At 43.3% G+C, this 18,503-nt stretch overlaps 1 protein-coding gene across 2 annotated transcripts in view; it reads right to left on the minus strand.

Annotated features, from left to right (window-relative positions):
- Nucleotides 1-5,195: 5,195 nt before the first annotated feature.
- ENSA (endosulfine alpha) overlaps nucleotides 5,196-18,503 on the minus strand; it is a 42,526-nt gene continuing 29,218 nt past the window's right edge. The window contains exons 2-3 of one of the 2 annotated variants that reach the window (XM_078671283.1): nucleotides 11,965-12,090; nucleotides 5,196-8,279 (exon numbers count right to left, since the gene is read on the minus strand). In XM_078671283.1, coding sequence (XP_078527409.1) covers nucleotides 8,112-8,279; nucleotides 11,965-12,090 — 294 coding nt within the window. In that variant the 3' untranslated portion in view covers nucleotides 5,196-8,111. Of the gene's footprint in view, nucleotides 8,283-11,964; nucleotides 12,091-18,503 lie in introns of both variants that reach the window. The other variant, XM_078671282.1, reaches the window with a different exon arrangement.

Genomic DNA, 18,503 nt, shown 5'->3' on the forward strand with positions numbered 1-18,503 from the left:
TTTGTTCTGTGCAACTAGCAGTTACTCAACATGGTTCCACCTACTAGCAATAAGGGCCAATGCTTCAAACAGTGCAAGATACAGCTCCTTAACATCTACTTGGGCTGTGTATGCGCAGAACTTCTTCACTTCAGGAAATTACCAACCAAAAATTGCGTAAATATCTTGACCGATACATTTGTAAAAACTTTTAAACATCCCCCAATAGAAACATTCAGAGATTAATTTTAAAAAAAAACCACGTGTAGTTTTAATTTCCATATGGCCTGGAAAAAGGATTCAGAACTTGGGTAACAGGTGTGTAAAATAAGACCATAATGTTCCAGTGTTTAATGAATTGTTGCTACAGTAAAACAGACTAGGAAGTAATATACATGTACCCTTGGGATACCAGTTAACAGAAAAACTAACCAGTGACTTGTGCAAGTGTTGTCTTTTTCTTTAAAAAAATATGTAATTGTGGGCAACATACCTCAGAAAGTGATGTGTAAGGACAACTTACCAGTAGTATGTTGCCTTATTTCATTTGAACAAACATTGTGAGCAGCAGTTTTTAAGCTGCAAATAATGTGGTCAAGTGTGAATTAGCCTGAAAAACTGTCAAAATTTCCATACATCGGAAGTAAAACACGAGAAGACTATACACCTGACTATGCCATTATGAAACACGGTACTATTTCTGGAATCAGAACAGAAGATAAAAATCTATATATCTCAAGCAGCATGAGCTAATGTTTTAATTGTGGTTTGTCCCAAAGATGGGAAAAGCTTCCTAGAAAATCTGAAATTCTGCTGTAACCAGATAAACAACAGCAAATTGCCATAGTTTGGGCTTAGGCACTCACACGTTTAGCCAGTACAAAAGTCACCAATAAATCAAATTGTTCAATGGGAAAAAGGACATTTGACAAGAACGACCATCATTTGTTATCTATGTGAAGGGCATTCTTGTAATGGGTCATTCACTGACATTTTTAGCTGAATATCTTCACAGTTTTCACTAAGAAAAAGTTATAGATTTAGTGGAGACAACCATGAAAGACCTTCTCGTAGTACTGCTCTTACACAACCTGTGCATGGTCAAACACCATACCCATAAACTTTACAGAGAACTGTAACAAAACTGCAAATTGATCCCTTTGATCCAGCCTTAAAATAAAGACCTTTCCATTTGATGTCATGAACAATATATATGTGTCTCCGGTGAACTGGAAAGCTAGAAGTTATCAAGAATGAAAATTGTAATGAGAAGAGTATCGTTTTCTAGCTTTCAAGAGGTAAGGTGAGCAATAGCATCTTACTTACTAAGAATATTCAAGTGAATGTATTAAAAGACCTCTCCGGCATTAAGTTATTACCAACATTGCCCCTTTAATCTATAGATTCCAGCGCTGACCTGAAGAACTTTCAATAATTTAAAAAACCCTTGAAATGAAACTCTAATGAAAAATAAGTTTGTGAAGACCAAAAAGGGCAACATGATCTAAGGAACACACCAATCCATTGGAGGGAACAAAATACAAGGTCTGACTCGAGCCTCTCTCTTCTGGCTAAGGTTTCTCACCTTATAGCCATTTAGTCCCGTGCCTCATTGCCTTTAACCCTTTAGGCGCGGCTGGAATTCCCCCGCTGTGCGGGCAAATTCCACGTGTGCGCAAACAGGACAGCCCTTGGCCGTCCGACACACATACCCACCGGAAAGTCAGACAGCTGGGTGCCGTCCGACGTATGCAATGGGTTAAATCAAATGTCCTACGAAACAAAACAATAAGGTGCGTAAAAAAAAACCTGGATATTAAAATAGGGGTCAAATAAATTTCGAAAGACATGAATGATTATTCATATCTGGACGTACCTGATAACAGTTGAATCCTGCAGAGCAGCAGACATTGATTAGCCATAAAAGCAATTGTCACTGAGAAGGTACCAACAAAGAAAGAGTACTAATAAAGAGGCTTACATAGGAAAAGGTTATACAGATTCTGTTTCTATGGAGCAATGCCTTCATCCATAAAGGCCTAGCAGCCACATATAGTGCGCCCACAGCCTTGCAATTGAACGCCACAGATCAATGCAATCCACACAGATCTCTACAGAATATAATCTAGCACTCCATTTCCATGGACAGAGTCCCTGCCGATATGCATCCTCAGGGCCATCCAGGCGGTCCATTTTAAAAGAACCACAGGCATTTTCAGCCTGCCTCTTCAATTCCATTTAAGGACTGTCAGGTTCATTCCATTTCTCAAAAATAAGTTTAAAGTTTGAATTATACTGCAGATAAAGACTGGCTGCTCATCCAGTCTGCCCACCTCTCTACAGACAGATAAGGTGCATTCTGGATGTTACCTACATCCACCGGGACAAACAAGACACACCCAGACTGCTAATTAATTTCTCTGTAAAGGCAAGATTGTTCCAGTTTACCCATTTCCCTGCAACTATGAACCATTAGAGCCACACGTTCCACCCATATCCCTTAGCTAGGGCCTAAACCTGCCCAAATCCCATGGTTTAGGATTGCGCTAGGCTGCAGAGTCCTGACATTTGTTTAAAGCCCAAGGTGGCACTACTCCACTCAGTGACTGTCAGGGCGATTGGCATTTTCACCCACCTTTCAATAAGCAAAAGATCATCCATAGGACATGCGTTTTATGGAACTGGTACAGAATTCATTCGGAATTCTTTTAAAGATATCCAGTGTGTTGTTGGAATACACGTGCAAATGTTTAGTTTAGGTTGTATTGAAATGTTCAGCCCTAATGATTCTAAACAATAATCAAGCTGCTATAAATTCAAGCACACCTGTGCGGAAGAGCAGAACATTGAAAACATGTTTCAGTAGCACAACATATTTAAAAACACCAGGTCAGCCACCATCCAGTACAGATGGGTACAAGGAGAATGGCTACCTGGATACGATCTCAGAAGTTTCCTGCTGAAAAAGAAGCACTGCCTCCAATTGAAAGTAGGTGGAATTTGTTCAACCCAGACTGCAAATATCTTAATATGTCAACTGCCACTTGGTGAAACAGATTGTCAATTGGCAGATTGGTTAACAGCCACACAAGCTCTTTCATAAATAAAATGTGCATTACATCGGAGTACTGGTGAGCTGCGCAGCATTCCCTTAGGTTGAACTTTCTCAATGTGGGCTTCTTATTTTGCACACAAATTACGTTTAAGCAGATGTCACCCCCAGATGTGCACTATGATTTTAATTCAACTGCCACTGGTAAGACCATATAATATACTCAAACACAAGTCACAAACATCGGCAGGAGGAGTTGCATTTATATGTTCACATTAATGTTTCATGCTAGTTTACAGTTCGGGTAGAAACCCAACTACAAAGAATGAGTCAGGTTTAATAGGGATAATGTAAATGTGTATATACCAAGGACATGCTCTGTGTGAGTTTGTTTCCCACTACCTGCCAGAAAGTCCAACTCTTAAGGTTCAGCGGCCCCCCGCAGTGCGAAGCTCACCAACACTCGACTGCAAAGTTCAACATTTGCTTTGAGCCTTTTCGATTTATGTTACAACTTTTGATTATCAACAGTAAAGCTCGACAGAACTATTTTTCTCCTCGTGATGCTATGCAAAAGCCACATCTAAAACCATGTATTTAGTGGATGTTATGGAAACAGAAAAAAAAGAGGCCACTAGCAGATCAGTGGATATGTAGAATTCAGTGCAGTAGAATGCCTCACTTGGCCTGTACAAAGGTAGTCTACAACATCACACCAATCAAGTATTCCAAGTTTTGTTTCATTTTGCTTTTTTTCCTCGGATTAGATCTTGCTGAATATGCTTCATTCCAACAACTTCTTGGATGAATCTAGAATTGTGTGTTCCAAGTAGCTACAAAATGCAAAAGTCAAGCACCTTAAACAGACTACAAAAATCATCGTTATTCTACTGAGCTTCGCTGCAACACGAGCAAGAAATCATGTTAGCTGAGTTACCGTAGACTTTACTTGTGTGATTATTGAATATGAGCTCCAGGAATATGTGGAGGTAGAATACGTTTCTTTCCCAAAATGGCTGTCAAGTGTATAAACTCCTGGCCCCTATGGCGGAGATGTTTCTGCTTTCAGGATATATGAGGTGTCCTCAATTACTGAACCGCCTTAATGTAACACATTTTAAATCAACTGTATTAATTCAGAGTTCGTATGACACTGTAATTTGAAACCCAGTGTTAAACATTTGCAAGATTGCTTCATTAATCCGACGTTTGACCTCTAGTAATATTCTTTAGAAGGGATTCATTTTAGAATATCCAGTTAATACGTTGATGTCTGCAGGCAGGGCTCTTCTGCTATGGCAGAGGAGTATGGGCCCCACTGCTAAAACGCAGCAGTAAGAAGAAAAATTAAATGACAATAAAACTAATATATTGTTTTTTTATTTTTACTTCCACTCCGCAGCGTCGGGGGTGGGCAGCGCCAGGCAGCAACGTCATACAACAAGGGGAGTGGTGGTAGGCAGGCACTAAAAGTGCGCATATGGGTTTGGCTGGCCGTCCACGGCCGGAAAACCCACATGCACACTTTGATATCTTCAGGCTGCTCCCTTGGAGATATCCTAGTGTTCAGGGGCACAGGCTCCAAGACCCTGCTGGAGCGCAAAACGGGCCCGCTTTGCCCAATCCCATTGTTTCTCTCATGCTGGGAGAAGCGCTGGGATTGGCTGAGGTTTGGGAGCCTGTGCCCATATGAAATGCAGTGTTGTCGGAATGGGAGCAGTGGAGCTCTGCGGGAGGAGACAATTGCGGAGGCCGACAGGAAAGTTAAGTTTCCATTTTATTTTCCGTCCCTACCCCCCCCCCCCCCACCTCGGATTGACAGCAGCCGCCCCAAGCTGTTTGTGAAATCAGCAAAGTGTCAGGTGGAAATTCACCTGTAGCCAAAAATACACACAACATTACTCGGACACGTGTCTCAAGGCAGCAGCTCTAGAGGACTTTCTAACTGGGAAGAACTGTTTCACATAGTTGAGGTCACACCATCCACTGTACACAAGGAGCTCATGTTGCCATCTGGTAAATAAAGCTGAGGGCTCAAATAATGGAGTTCTACTCGTAAGCAAAAGATTTGAGGAAGGGATACATGAGGTGGGTGACTTTCACCCTCAAAAACATAACTTTCTCATATTCATTTGATAACTTTCAATCAACGATCAACACATAGTTCGTCTTTTTAGGTTTCATTAATCACGACATGTCAGAACATTTAGCATGATTCCCAAATGTGTGCTCTCCATTCGCCAAAAGGGAATAGCCTCTGTCATTGTACACTCACTGATTTCAGTGGATGACTGTCTCTGCACTTCAGCTGCACTATGGAATATTAAAAACTCATTTACTGTCAAATACACCACTAATGAACAATAAAACTTTTTACATCTGCTTTGCTGTATTTGTGCGAGTGCAAAAGTTCCCACATAACGCCCATAGTAAAGTATTACACAAATGCCACTATTGTTTATAGCAGTAAGAAAAAGCTCACCATCCCCACGGTGCAGACAACAGCCGGAAAACCGGTCTGATTCTGCGAAAATTTGGAATCCCCTTCAGATAGGCTGAGGCTTGTCAATTTAGATCTCTGGGTTCTACAGCAGCAAAGTGTCTAAACACTGTTTGCAGGCAGAGATCTGCACATTCCCTGACCTTTAGAATGAAGCACTGCAACTTCTGGCCCTGCCCAGACTGTACTTGCATGCAGTAACTCTGGAGAGAAAGCATACTGCCTCAGGGAAAGCAGCCAGAGCTTTATAGCAGAGATGCATGCATATAGCAGAGCACAGATTATGAATGTGTCTCGACCGCTGTGCGAGAGGGTTATCTGGTTTTCCTTCCCAAGGGTCGCACTGCTTTTCTCTGTACATATTTCCCAATCTGGCATTTTTACAGTCTGGTGATCACCTGTTTTAATATTGTGGTGTGTGCTTGAAGTGAACAATTCCATCTTCTCAAACCAACCTCGCGATCAAAACAAAAACAAAAAAAAACAACAAAAAAAATCACTCACTCTACAAGAACCACAGAGAACGGTCACGGCACTGGAGCTAACAATATAAAGAATTATTTTTACCACTACAAACATCGCAGGCTAACTCAATGTAAACTAAAGGTTGCGTAGGCCTGAGCAGCAGAGCTCGGAGACTCCGAAGTAGGGAGTGGTGAACAATGTTAGACTGTGAGCAAGGACTTCTCATCATGTCTTTGGGCGTCCAAGGACTCCCATTGTGTGAAAACAATTTATCAACCTGAAAAGTACACTTTGTTTTTAAAGTGTCAATTTAGAACTTGCTGTTACTAAGTAGATGCTTTTGACTTTCTTCTGATTCACAGCAACATCAATGTTAACGAGCCTGTTTTTTGAAACCTTAAGAGAATCTCGTATAGCAATCCAAGCCACTAAAAATGCAGACACCTATTTTCAGGCCCTCAATCACACAACTGCACAGATCTTAAAAAAAACAGGGGAGGAAGCATTTACGTTAATTGTTTTGTTTAAAGTCAATTTGCGAACCCATACACTACATACTTTAGCCCTATGATCGGCAGCATTAAGTCGGATGTCACTACAGAGAGCTGGGGACATTTCCGAGCCTGCTGACATGGAACCTACAAGCAACTTCACATGTCTTTTCACAAGTTCTTAAATTCAGTATGCCTCTTAAATTCAGCACACTGATTTTTACACAAACAAAACTGCAGCAGAAAATGTTACCCAGCTATTAGCAGTTCTTTCACAGCTACAAAAATAAATTTCGGTACATATCTTCATGTTCGATGTGCAATTATATTCAACATCCATAGTAGGGCACTTTTTCATCACCTCACTTCCTCTTTGTCTTGTAAATTTTCTGGCTTGGATTCTACAGGGAAAATTTCCATCTTCTGTGCTATCGACAGTCAGGATTCTTCCTAGCCTGTTTATCGTCACTACTGAAAGGTGACCAAGACTGGTCACGTCTTTGAGAGCTCCACTCATCAGTCAAACATTAAAACCCTAGGCACTCGAAAGCCTTAAAACGAAGACTTGATTGTATGCCATACTTCAAGACCATCAGCCTACCTTCAATGGAGAGCTTCATGATAAGGTATCTTTATGAGAGGACATCTGCTCATGGTGGCTTTCACTCAATGTCTGCTCAAACCCATGTTGACCATCAGTGAAAGTCAGCTAAAGAAAAGAAGTGGGCCCTCACGGATCATCAGCTGAAGTCTGAGCTCACTTTTTTGTCAGTTGAAGTTGGACACAACAGTCAGCTGAATCTGGCCCATATTGCAGATCAGCTAAAGGCAGACCCCAGTGAATCTCAGCTAAAGTTGGCCATCGCTGAGAGTTAGCAGAAACCGTCCCTTACCGATAGCTAGCTAAAGCTAACTAAGTGAGTACGGTGAAGCCAGCTCTCAGTAAACATTAGCTAAGGCTGGCCCAAAGAGGAGATTTGCTGAGGCAGACTTCTTGATAAGGCAGCTAATACCACCTCTTATTGTATATATGCCAAAGGCAGCCATTACTGAACACCAACTCCCATTGGCCAGAACATCCCAACAACTTAGGTTGCCATGACCGATTCAGGCTGGCCCTCAACATATATAGGCTCACGCTGGTGCTAAGTGAGTTTTAGCTGTAGCAGCCCTCATTAGTAATTAGTTGAAGCTCCCATCTGCGAACATCTTGTGAAGTGGAACTTGACTGAAAATTTGCTAAAGCTGACTGACCCCAGTTAAGGGTTGGTTCCCACTGGCCCCCACTGCCAATCAGCTAAAGGTGGCTTTTCCTAGATGTCAGTTATGTTGATCCCGACTTGAAAACTTCATCTCAAGCTGGCCTTAGTGAAAGCCTCAGCTTAATACTGAAGTTTATCCATGAGTTAGCCACACCGAGAGATGCAGATCTTTCGAGAACAACAAGGACTTGTTAAACATATTGATCACCAACTGTAAAAATCTGAGCATATGGCTAGGACTTAACACAACATCCTGCTTCATTAAAGTATGAGAAGTGTTGGAGTAAGTGAAATCCGTCCATCCCAGCCCTAGGATACACTTAAGTTCGACAGGCGTTTCTTCTGACAAGCAGGAAAGCACATTATCCAGCCAACTTGCTGGTCACAAGGGAGGACTTTCGCTGGGGCAGATCCTGCGGCGTGGGGATATGATCTCCTGTCACCAAGTTCTTGTCCGGCCCAGCACTTGGCAGCTGCTTGTTCTTCATCTTCGCCTTGGCCATATTGTAATCGCCAGAATCAAAATACTTCTGCTGTAAAAAATGGGTAGAGGAATGGCTCGTTTACTGTATAAAAGGTTATAAATGATTTCAAACAGATCTTGCCGACACAGGGCACCGTAAAAAAATCAGGAAGGTAACCTGCCACACCCGGAGTGAGCAACAATTTTTATAAAATAAATGCACTACCACAAGGTCTAGATGAGAAGTGATGTGGAAGATTATGAGCCCCAAAAGCACTGTTCCCTAACTAAATGTTTTCAAGATTCTCTGAGACAAGCTCTGCTTCTGAGATGTTGCCACTCCCTTTCCCACCCAATGCAGCCACTTATAAGTCAGTAGACTACTTTTTCAAGTTCAGATGTGGGATTTGTTTTAAATAGGAGAACTCATTGCAATTATTAAACTGTGCATCTGTGTTGATGTCTCCTTTGGAATTTGAATGGGTTATGGTGTAGGTTTGCTGCAGCCAAAACACACTCCTGTATTCTTTATTGCCTCCACCCACAATGACAACTTTTTTTCTCCCCTATGTCGTTTACCACCACCTTACTGGCAGTGAACCAAAAATTGAAGGAATGAAATGTTAAACAACATTTTCATGAGATATATCATAAGATTATTGTTGTGATCTCGGGCCTTTACATCTCATGTTGAGTTAGTGATATTTATCAACACACTATTGCCCATTTAATTTAGGTGCCTGAACAGCGTGTGTTTGGCAACCAGAACGGTTTTAGTACTTTGGTTACTTTCATTAAGTATTCAATCAATTCATCTGGATTAGCCAACATGATCGGATACTTATCAAGCTCTGCAGGACTGTCTCCAACAACCTATTTACTTCATTTGCTTATCATCAAATATATTTATTTAAAATATCAATGCTCTACCAACTGAATACTGCACATACTAAAAACAATGTTCATGTGTGCTATACAGAGGATTGGACTTAGGTTAAAAACAAAAAAAGACTCTTAATGAGTTAATTCTGGATGCTGCTCTTTTGAAGTCCTACAATTGGGTCTTTGTCCTTGCCTACGGGTCGAAATAATGCCCCCAGACCAAGCCTCAACATCAAATTCTTGCAGCTATTTATCAAAATTGTTTAATATTTAAACAGATCAATTAAGTTTTCAAAGTTCTTTGTATCTCAGAGCAAGGCACAGAGTGGTTTAAAACAACACAACCTGATAATGTGTTATTATCCACTGTCGTGTAACAACAATATTATAAGCCATTACGTTTATAGCTACCACCGTCAAAAACTAAACAGTTGCTTGTATCTGTGCCCTTTGAGGTGCTCTGTGAATGCTTCACTACTGGTGCCACCAGAAGAATTTATTAAATAATACATTCACTTTGATATTTTACAATGGAAAATATTCTGAATACCACAGTAAAGTGCCATCTATCATAATGTTTGCACACATTTTAAATCAGCCCTGAGAGCCTGCACATAACAAATGTGTGTTCTACGGCAGAGCACCGCAAAGGGTGAGAGGGACAGAGTTATGAATGGTTTTGGAAATTTCCTCTTTGTTGGGTCACCCTGTAATTTTTTGCCTTTTTGCTGAACCCTATTTTTGTTAGTAATAGATCTCAGTGCACTTTACCAGTGCCAACTAATGGTAAAGTGCTTGTGCTCCTCCTTTCAGCATAGTACAACTGGTAAAATCCTGGCTGGCTTATTTAGCTTGCCTACAAGTCTCTAGTGTGTGTGGTACCAAAGTGTACTTGGTGCCAGAAAATTAAGTGTCACAACTGAACTGAAGCAACCCCTGTACCATCCACTTGAGTGGCAAAGTAAACATGGCTGCCAGCCTGCCACCAGTAACCGGGCTGTGCACGTTTTCACTGCATAAATTCGACCTGTCTAACATAACCTCATTTGACCGGCCGTATCTTCCCTTTTAAATATTTATATTAAGACACCCCTCGGTAGCCCCTATTGACTATAAAGGTAGGAGTATGGTATTTAAAATTAAGACGTATAAAGATTTACTGTTAATCATGTCCTGCACTGAAAATGCCCTTAAAACTATTTTCACTGTAGCTGGTTTGGCTGTTCCGTGGGAAAACACTGGGAAGAAATATGCTTGCTCAAAGCTCAGCTTTATTATACCAGACTTCTACCTACAACCCCCTCCCTACCCCCCACGTCCCCCGCCTCGCCCCCCAAGAGCCCAGGTTTAGTGTGTCCGAAAACTTTGGCTATCTTGAAAACGCCCAAAGTCAGCAGGATTAGCCCGGGTCATTCCCACCCACAAGCTTGTGCTACGCATAAACTTGGCACCTACTTCAAAAACACTGCTGGACCTGTAGATTACCAGAAGAGGTCTGAAACCGCTATCTGAGACCTGCGAAGGCTAGATCAGCTCTTCCTCTTGTATTCGGGACAAAAAGTGGACTTTAATGGTCATAAGGCTGACTTCCTGTTCAAGCGACAAGACACCTTTTCCAGCAACTGCCCGGTGGCACCTTAACTTGGACCCCTGCGAGTCCCCAGGTCCCTCCTGTGAGAATTTAGAAGTGTACTCCTCTGAGTATTAAAGTCAGAAGGTACATTCTTTGACCAGGACTAAACTGGTTAGTGTATACAACTCGTGTGCCACCATGGTCAGCGTCAAACTGCCCATACGTCTGGTTCTACCCTGACCATTTATTATCATTTGCACTTTGTTCTTCTTGCCACTATTTCTACTTAAACTTTAAAATTCATTTCTCCGGTTTCCCTTATTGGATTTTGTGACATTTTGGGGTTATTGTATCAACTTTTACTCCATTTTTGTAATTCGTTTTGAGATTCTTATTGTTTTGCAATTCAGCTTTATTACCATTTTAGGACTGCATAAATACTTTAGACATTGCTTCTAAGTTAAGCCTGTCCGTTCTGTGCCATAGCTACTAGGGGTTGCACTCTGGTTAATTAAGTGACTTTAGTGGTTCACCCAGTCAATGGTGTGATTATTACCTGAGGTAGGTACTTACTCAACAAATAATTAGTTTCTTAGGAATAGTCAATTTTTTTTTTTTTAAAAAGAGCATACATTTTTATGACTCTCAGGTTGCGCATGCTTGTTAAAAGTTCCTCGCTTTATTGTCCATCTGTTTTTCTGATCAGTCTAATTCAAAGTTACAGTGTCCTGAACCTAACCTGTGGGATTTTAATTTGGTCACAATAACAGGTATTAGGGGTCTAAGTTACGATAGTTTTACTGGAGCAATCCCACCAACAATGGATTTTAGAAGGTTACGCAAGCATACATGTGCTATGATGGGCAAGTGGAAATAAAAAGGTTATTTTTCCAGGCATACAGCAATTGTGCAACTTAAACAGCAAAATAAGGGATATCTAAAGTCCGTAAAAAATAAAAATCTGTGCATCTCTCCAGTCACAGTAGTTGGTTCTGAATTTTTTGTAAAGATTTCAAGACATAATCAGTAGAAGGACAATAATGAACACTTACACTTCATTCTCTACTGACCCAATTATATCTGAAAGTGACCCAAACAGGCAACTTTCTAATGGGGCAAAATAAACTAAAAATAATTAAGTGTAATTGCGCATTTAATTACTTCTTCCTCCCTTACCACTTTCGCTAACCAATGGATCAAATAGCAGAGTTTGTCACGCAGTTATGTGGTCTAGGAACATTTACGGTCTAACATGATAAACGGAGTCTTTCTTACAGCCGGATTACTCCACACGTACCCCTTTTTGAAGCCTTTTCATCAAGAAGTCTGATCCACCTGGCTTCTGTCCCAAGCTGGGATATTTGGCTTTTAATTTCTGCTCTTCTGCCTTTTCTGGGGGGACAGCTTCCTTCTCCTGTGTGTCCTAAAATAAACAAAGAAAGCAGATCAAACATACTTCTTCATACATATGGAAAAGCAACTGGCGTGTCTTGATGTAGGGAAAGCACTCAACCTAAACAGACTGTCAATCAGGAATTTATTTTCCAACAGTAGTCCCTACGCTAGAGACTCTTGGGACACCCGTCTGTACCAACTGAATTGGCATCGCAATTATTTCTGTCGACAGGTAATAGTCAAATTTTTAAGCACTGCTAGTGCTGTACAAGACAAGCTAGCAATTAAAAAAATCTTTTGGGCACCCTTAAAAAAAAAAAAAAACATTAAAAAAACAAATAAACAGGAGCAATACAGAATTTTACATATCTATATACAAAGGCACACTTGAATAAGATAATCAACACCCCTGACTACAACTCGGCATGAAGGAAGATATTTTAACTGCACCCGTATAATATTTATGCACCTGAATGTCAGGGTTATACAAAGATGATGATAGGAAATGCATTGTTGATGGTCCTTTTTAGATCTCGCCTTGGCAAGACTATTGCCGTCGCTTTGGTTTGCGAAGGGACACAAACCATGTGCGCGCCTGGACCGGCAATGTGCGTCAGGACACTCCGTACACATGCACATCTCCTGTCCCCGTGTAGGGCTAGGGTTACACACAACTCCTGGTGGGCCACTCCTCGTCGCCCCCCCCCCCCCCCACCCTGTGTTGAGAGAGCCCCCCATGGGGCCTGGTTGAACAAGCAGGCTCATAATTTGCGCCAAGCCACCTCTTCTCGGATGCAGGTATGGGCGAGCTGAATGGCTCCTGACGCTTGTTTAGCACGAGCCATCATTTTGCATACACCGGTGCGCGGGGATCAGCAGTGTGTTGAGAGGGGGTCGGACTGGTTTCAGAGTCTAGAGATCGCACGGTTCATATGCGCTGGTTAACTTGAGCCGGTGCACCCACCGGCGCTCCTTTCTGGCGATCGGAGCTGTATTCTGCTGCAAGCTTTAAAACAAAAGTCCGACTGGTACACCTAAGGGTACACAAGAAAGGCAGGCTTACATCTACTGAAGCTCGTGGCTACCACTCAACCCTAGAGGCCTGTCGCTGTCCACACAGAACAAGGCATTTGTTTACGTGATGCTGCTAACAGTCAGTGGTGACATCACCACCTGGGAAGAGTCTCATCCGTGCCATCCTCTGAATAGTTTACGTTTGCGCACTTCATTCCAACTACGCAGTTACCATTTATGTCTGCAGGCAGGAGGGCCAACCGACCAGAGGTGAAGCAGCTGCTTTGCCCCAGAGTGCACATCAGTCCCATAGCTCTTTAACCGCGTGCGTGCAGTCGGAATTCCGCTCGTACGCGGAGATTTCCGAAAGCGCATGTTACGTGACGAGCTGGGCTCGTCATCAGCGTAGCAGGAGGCTACCTCATGACGAGCCCAGCTCGTCATCAGCGTGGAAGGGGTTAAATGATGCAGGTCCCCACCGGTCAGGGCTTTAAACTATTCGATGGTGATGCCCTGGCTCCTGCCAGAGCTCAACGCGACCTTAAAAAAAAAACCGAGCATTAAAAATGCAATAGGTCTGGCCTTTAATTAAGTTAAAGCCGTTTACTTTGCTATACAATACCATTAGCAAAGCAAATGGCTTTAACTTAATAAAAGGCGATACCTATTGCATTTTCAATGCTGGTTTCTGTAGATTCAGTTTACCTCTTGGAGCATATTAATATATATATCTCCAATAAATTAACATACACTTATGTGTTTTAAAGATACAAGAAAAGAAACATTCATGAATTTCTGACTAGCGCAGAAATCCCAGGTAAATTGAGGGCTTGAGCAATTTTGTTTTTTTTAGCTGTCGAGGATTTTTACTTGTGGTGATTTCATACCTAACCTACAGATTGTGCCTAACGGCCTTGCCAAAGAGAGAGAAGGTCCGAGTTGGGATTGTCACAAATTCATTCTAGCAAACACAAGTAATACTCAACCCTGGAACACAAAATAGGTTTCTTCATTGCTGAAGTGAGACCTTGCAAGTGCAAGATAGTGTCTCTGAACAGGTGCAGAGCCACTACCCAGGCCAAACGGCTTTAAACTAGTCAATAAACGGTTATCCTTAAGCTTGCTTAATATCCCCAGATACAGTCTCTTTCTTATCCCCAAAACGTTTCCCTCAGGTTTCAGATAAATATTGCCTGCTCCTTTCTTCCTGCTCCTCGTTCATCTTCCCTTTCTCCTAACCACTTGGAGTTTGAGGTCTGGCTACAAACCTATTGAGAAAGGGAACAAAATACTTAGCTCTTGCCGCTCTGCATTATTGGTTTCGAATGTTTTTCTTACTGACTTCTTAAGGAGATGCAGGTCAGATATAAAGAGAGGAGAAGTGTTGCAGTTGGAAGCAATTACTTCCATGATTATTATGGAAGGTTGGAATCCTTCATGCAGTCCAAGAAATGCCAAACTAGAAACCTTCACAAATCCATGGCAAGGCCGGATAAGCCCCCGGATGTGTGCATATAGCTCAACATTTCAATGACTGCAACAGTCAAGACTGAGAAAAACATTGAAAGAAAAATTCAATCAGATGCACCCTACTTTATACTGAAAACACACAGATCTGTTTAGGGAGCCAGCATTTACTCCGCAGTCCAGCTTCTCAACTATCGTAGAAAATAAATAAATCCCCCAAAAATAATGTAACCAAACATCGGACAGCCTGCATTTGTAGGTCCTGGAAGCAATGTTGTCATTGTCAACAAGTGTGCTTAGGTCTTGCCCTGTGTACAACTTAAGTGGTGGGGAGATTATATCTACCACTGATTCTGGATTATGTTATTGTGTACAGAACAGACAACATGGGATGACAGCCAACAAAAGAAGCACTGCAAAGACAACGGGTCTCGCAATTGTGAGACATATTGGTTTTGTCAAATTTTTTTGCCATGTTGTACAGAAGCATGGCTGCTTTTCATCTTGGCGCTAAAAAAATGCTAACCACTTTGCAGTGCTTTTTAGGTCTCGCCTACGCAGTGCGCATGCACTGCATAGGAGACCTTTAGCCGTCGTACAGCTCTTTTTCAAAGCACATACTCGTGCTTATGACGGCATACGCCTTGTGGGAGTGCGCAGCGGCGTGCCACAGGCACGAGTATGTGCTTTGAAAAAGAGCAGACTGTGCCCGCATGCATACATGCACGCACCACTCCCGGGCCAGCAAACACATGATTGCGGGGCCCGCTTATGTTTTAGCGCTTGTGTTGATTGCATGCTTCATGCTAGTGTCAGTTCTCGATGGAAATCTGGGTCGACCCCATCCCCTCCCCATCCCCTCTCTGTGTCGTACCCCCACCGCCACCCACCCGTCGCTCTTGGTTTTCTAACATACCACTCGTGGGCTCCATTTCCATCAACGCATGCACACCACCCTGCATTCTTTATCGCTTTGTCTTTTATCGCCATCTCTTTCCCTCTGGCCCCCCTCTCATCTGTCGGTCCGTTCTCCCTCTCTCTTCTCCTGTCTCCATCTTTCTCCTGTCTCTCGCTCTCTCTCTCTCTCTCTCTGGGTCTTTCTCGTTCACTTGCTCCCTTTCACCCTGCGCTCTTCCGGAGCTGTATCGAGACATCATCTTCCGCCACAGAACTGTCATTGAAACAGTCTGCCAAACCCCGACAGAGATGCAGGATTCATTGATAAAATCTTATAACACAAGTTACGATGCTGCATCTAGCTAGCAGCACTTTGTTGCACAACCAACTAAACCCTTCCCTTTTAGAATACCTGTCAAGAGCAGGCTGCAGCAAACACAAAGCAGTTATTCAGGCTGCGGAAGGAACCGGCCTTAATACAGGCTTCCGTGACCACCGACTCCTGACGGCAATGTGTGATGTGTCTTTTGTTCGGCGATCATTTACCCCCAAGGTTTCCTTTCCACCAGTGCTGGAGAAAGCTACCATACTCAAGACAACCAACGCACCAAAACTAATAGGCATAACAGGAGTCTAAATGTCATGTCAGAAGGGGCATAAGATGACTGCCACAAAAACCAAGCATTGGCATAGCCAATAGGTCTCACTTTTGGATGCAGCACAATATTCTTGGTGCAACAAAAACTGTTGCATGGCTAAACACTTAAAAGGTCCCAAAGGCGAGACCTATTGGCTATGCCAATGCCTGTTTTCTTTACTATCAGCCAAGCTGCTGTGTAACATGCCTAGAAAACTGACAAAGCCAACCAGCTCTCATGTAAGCGGCAGCTGTGTGTCATTGTCAATGTTGTTTTTTTATTGTGTGGTGGGATAGGTTGGAAGGTGGCAACATGGAGAACACAAATGACTGATGGAGAAAGGAGGGTGGAACAAATAACCTACGAGGGAGGAAGGGGTTGGGGCAAGATGATGGATGGTGAAAGGGAGCAAGCTACAGCTGGATGAGGATGTCAAGGGCGTTGTGACGTAGCAAAGAAATTGTAGCATGGGGCAAAAAATGGCAGGCAAGCAACACAAAGATGGGGGTGGGAGAAGGTTGGGGCAAGACAACGGACAGTGGTGAGATGTGGACGGACGTCAGACGTATGCACTCTGAGTGCAAAATTTTTTTAAAACACAAGTACCATCTGCAGAAGTACGCAGTGTTAGGACACTGGCCGCAGGAAGCTCCACGCAGTGGACAACACCTAAATAAGTGAAATCGAAGCAAGAAGGCGCTAAACCTATCATAAGCAAGGAAGCAAGTGACAAAGCTAACTAACAGTAAGCTATTGTCAGGCTCTACACCAATTTTATTTGTTTACAAGTGATTTCACAACAGAAGCAGATGCACTGCCTCAGGCGAAACCTAAATACAAAATGTTGACACCTACAATCATCTGGTCTTAAAGTTTGCTTTATTTTTGCAATCTAACAATAGAACATTTTGCAGGTTGAGAGAAGATTTGCAGGAGTAAATTACAACAAAAGAAAAACCCCTCTGTGTCTAGGAATCATGAAGTAAAACCTGGTGGCAGGCCAGGTGGGAACACTCTCAGGACTAAATATATAGACTAGCGGTGCGGCGAGGCCTGCACTATGGCCGAGTAGCGGCGTTTCTCGTCGGCTCCTCCGGTCCCGACCAAATCTTGCTTTTGATCCGGTTCACTGACGCTGTCCGATGATACCAATTAGGATCGGATGCTTGGCTGAGGATGAAACGTGCCCGGGGAAGCAGTTGCGGAGGAGTTCGGGCGAGATTAGAGCTTCTTTGACTCCTGACCAGGCCCGCGCGGCGTCTCCCAAGATGGCGCCGGAGCGGACTGAAGAGGACTCCGCGATGTGACCTGCGGCTCCAATGGTGAAGTTGGTTCTCACAGATCGCCGAGATGCTACCTCGCTGCGGGGTGTGATCCATATCCTGCTGAGGTTATGTGGAGCAGAGTATGCCCGGCCGGCGGAAGCGCTGGCCCGGTTGCCCTGAGGTGGAGCAGACCTACCAGAGAGAAGCCTCGGAGGGCGGTCTGGCTTGCTGTGTCCGGGCAAGACACCAAAGACGGCTGGAGCGCGGGGCAGTGACCCACTACCGCACTAGATTTATTGCCTCCACCCCTCTCCAGCTACCAGCGGCTGTGATGGCGGGTGCGGGTGACAAGCGACAAGCTGAGCCGACCCTCATAACCGCATGGAAATACCCCCAGGAGTGGTTGCAACGTGGACTGACGGTCTGAGGAGATGGGGTGGGCTTTGATACCCAGGACAGTATGTGTATGGAACGCGGTTAATTGTTTTAGGACAAGGTCAATTGAGGGGAGGAGGGATTGTTTTTTTCATTTACTACATGTGGATACCGGAATTGTGATGTTTGTGCCGCTGAAGAGGGTTGTAACCGTCATGACCCGTTGGGTTTTTCACCATGGCCGAGATTAGATAAACAGTAATGACATGGAAGGTCAATGGGTTAGGCAACAAAATAAAACGTGGTTTAGTAACTAGCTATCTCAAGAGCCTTAAACTTGATATAGTCTTCTTGCAGGAGACGCATCTGATGGGCTCTCATTGTTCCTTCCGGGGAAGAGATCAATATCTCACCTTGGCGCAGGTAGGGTTCACTAAAGGTTCTAAAGGGTTGGCAATTTTAATTAAGAAATCTCCTCCTTTTTAGGTTACGAAACAATGGGTGGACCAGGGCGAGACACGTGGCAGTACAGGGGACCTGGAATCGTAATTTTATTTACTTATCAGTGCCTATGCTCCCCCACGATTGCAACAACGTACACTAGACACATTGGCTGAGCTCCTACTACATTCTGAGTCAGATATACACATTCTAGAAGGAGACTTCAACAATGTGCTAGAACCTTCACTAGACCGATCCCAGACACGATCCGAGATGTATGGACTCACATCTAGCCAAATTTCAGGCTACCCTGGGACTGACTGACCTGTGGCGACGCCATCATC

This window comes from Lissotriton helveticus, chromosome 12 (assembly GCF_964261635.1).
Source record: "Lissotriton helveticus chromosome 12, aLisHel1.1, whole genome shotgun sequence".
NCBI classification, from domain to species: Eukaryota; Metazoa; Chordata; class Amphibia; order Caudata; family Salamandridae; genus Lissotriton; species Lissotriton helveticus.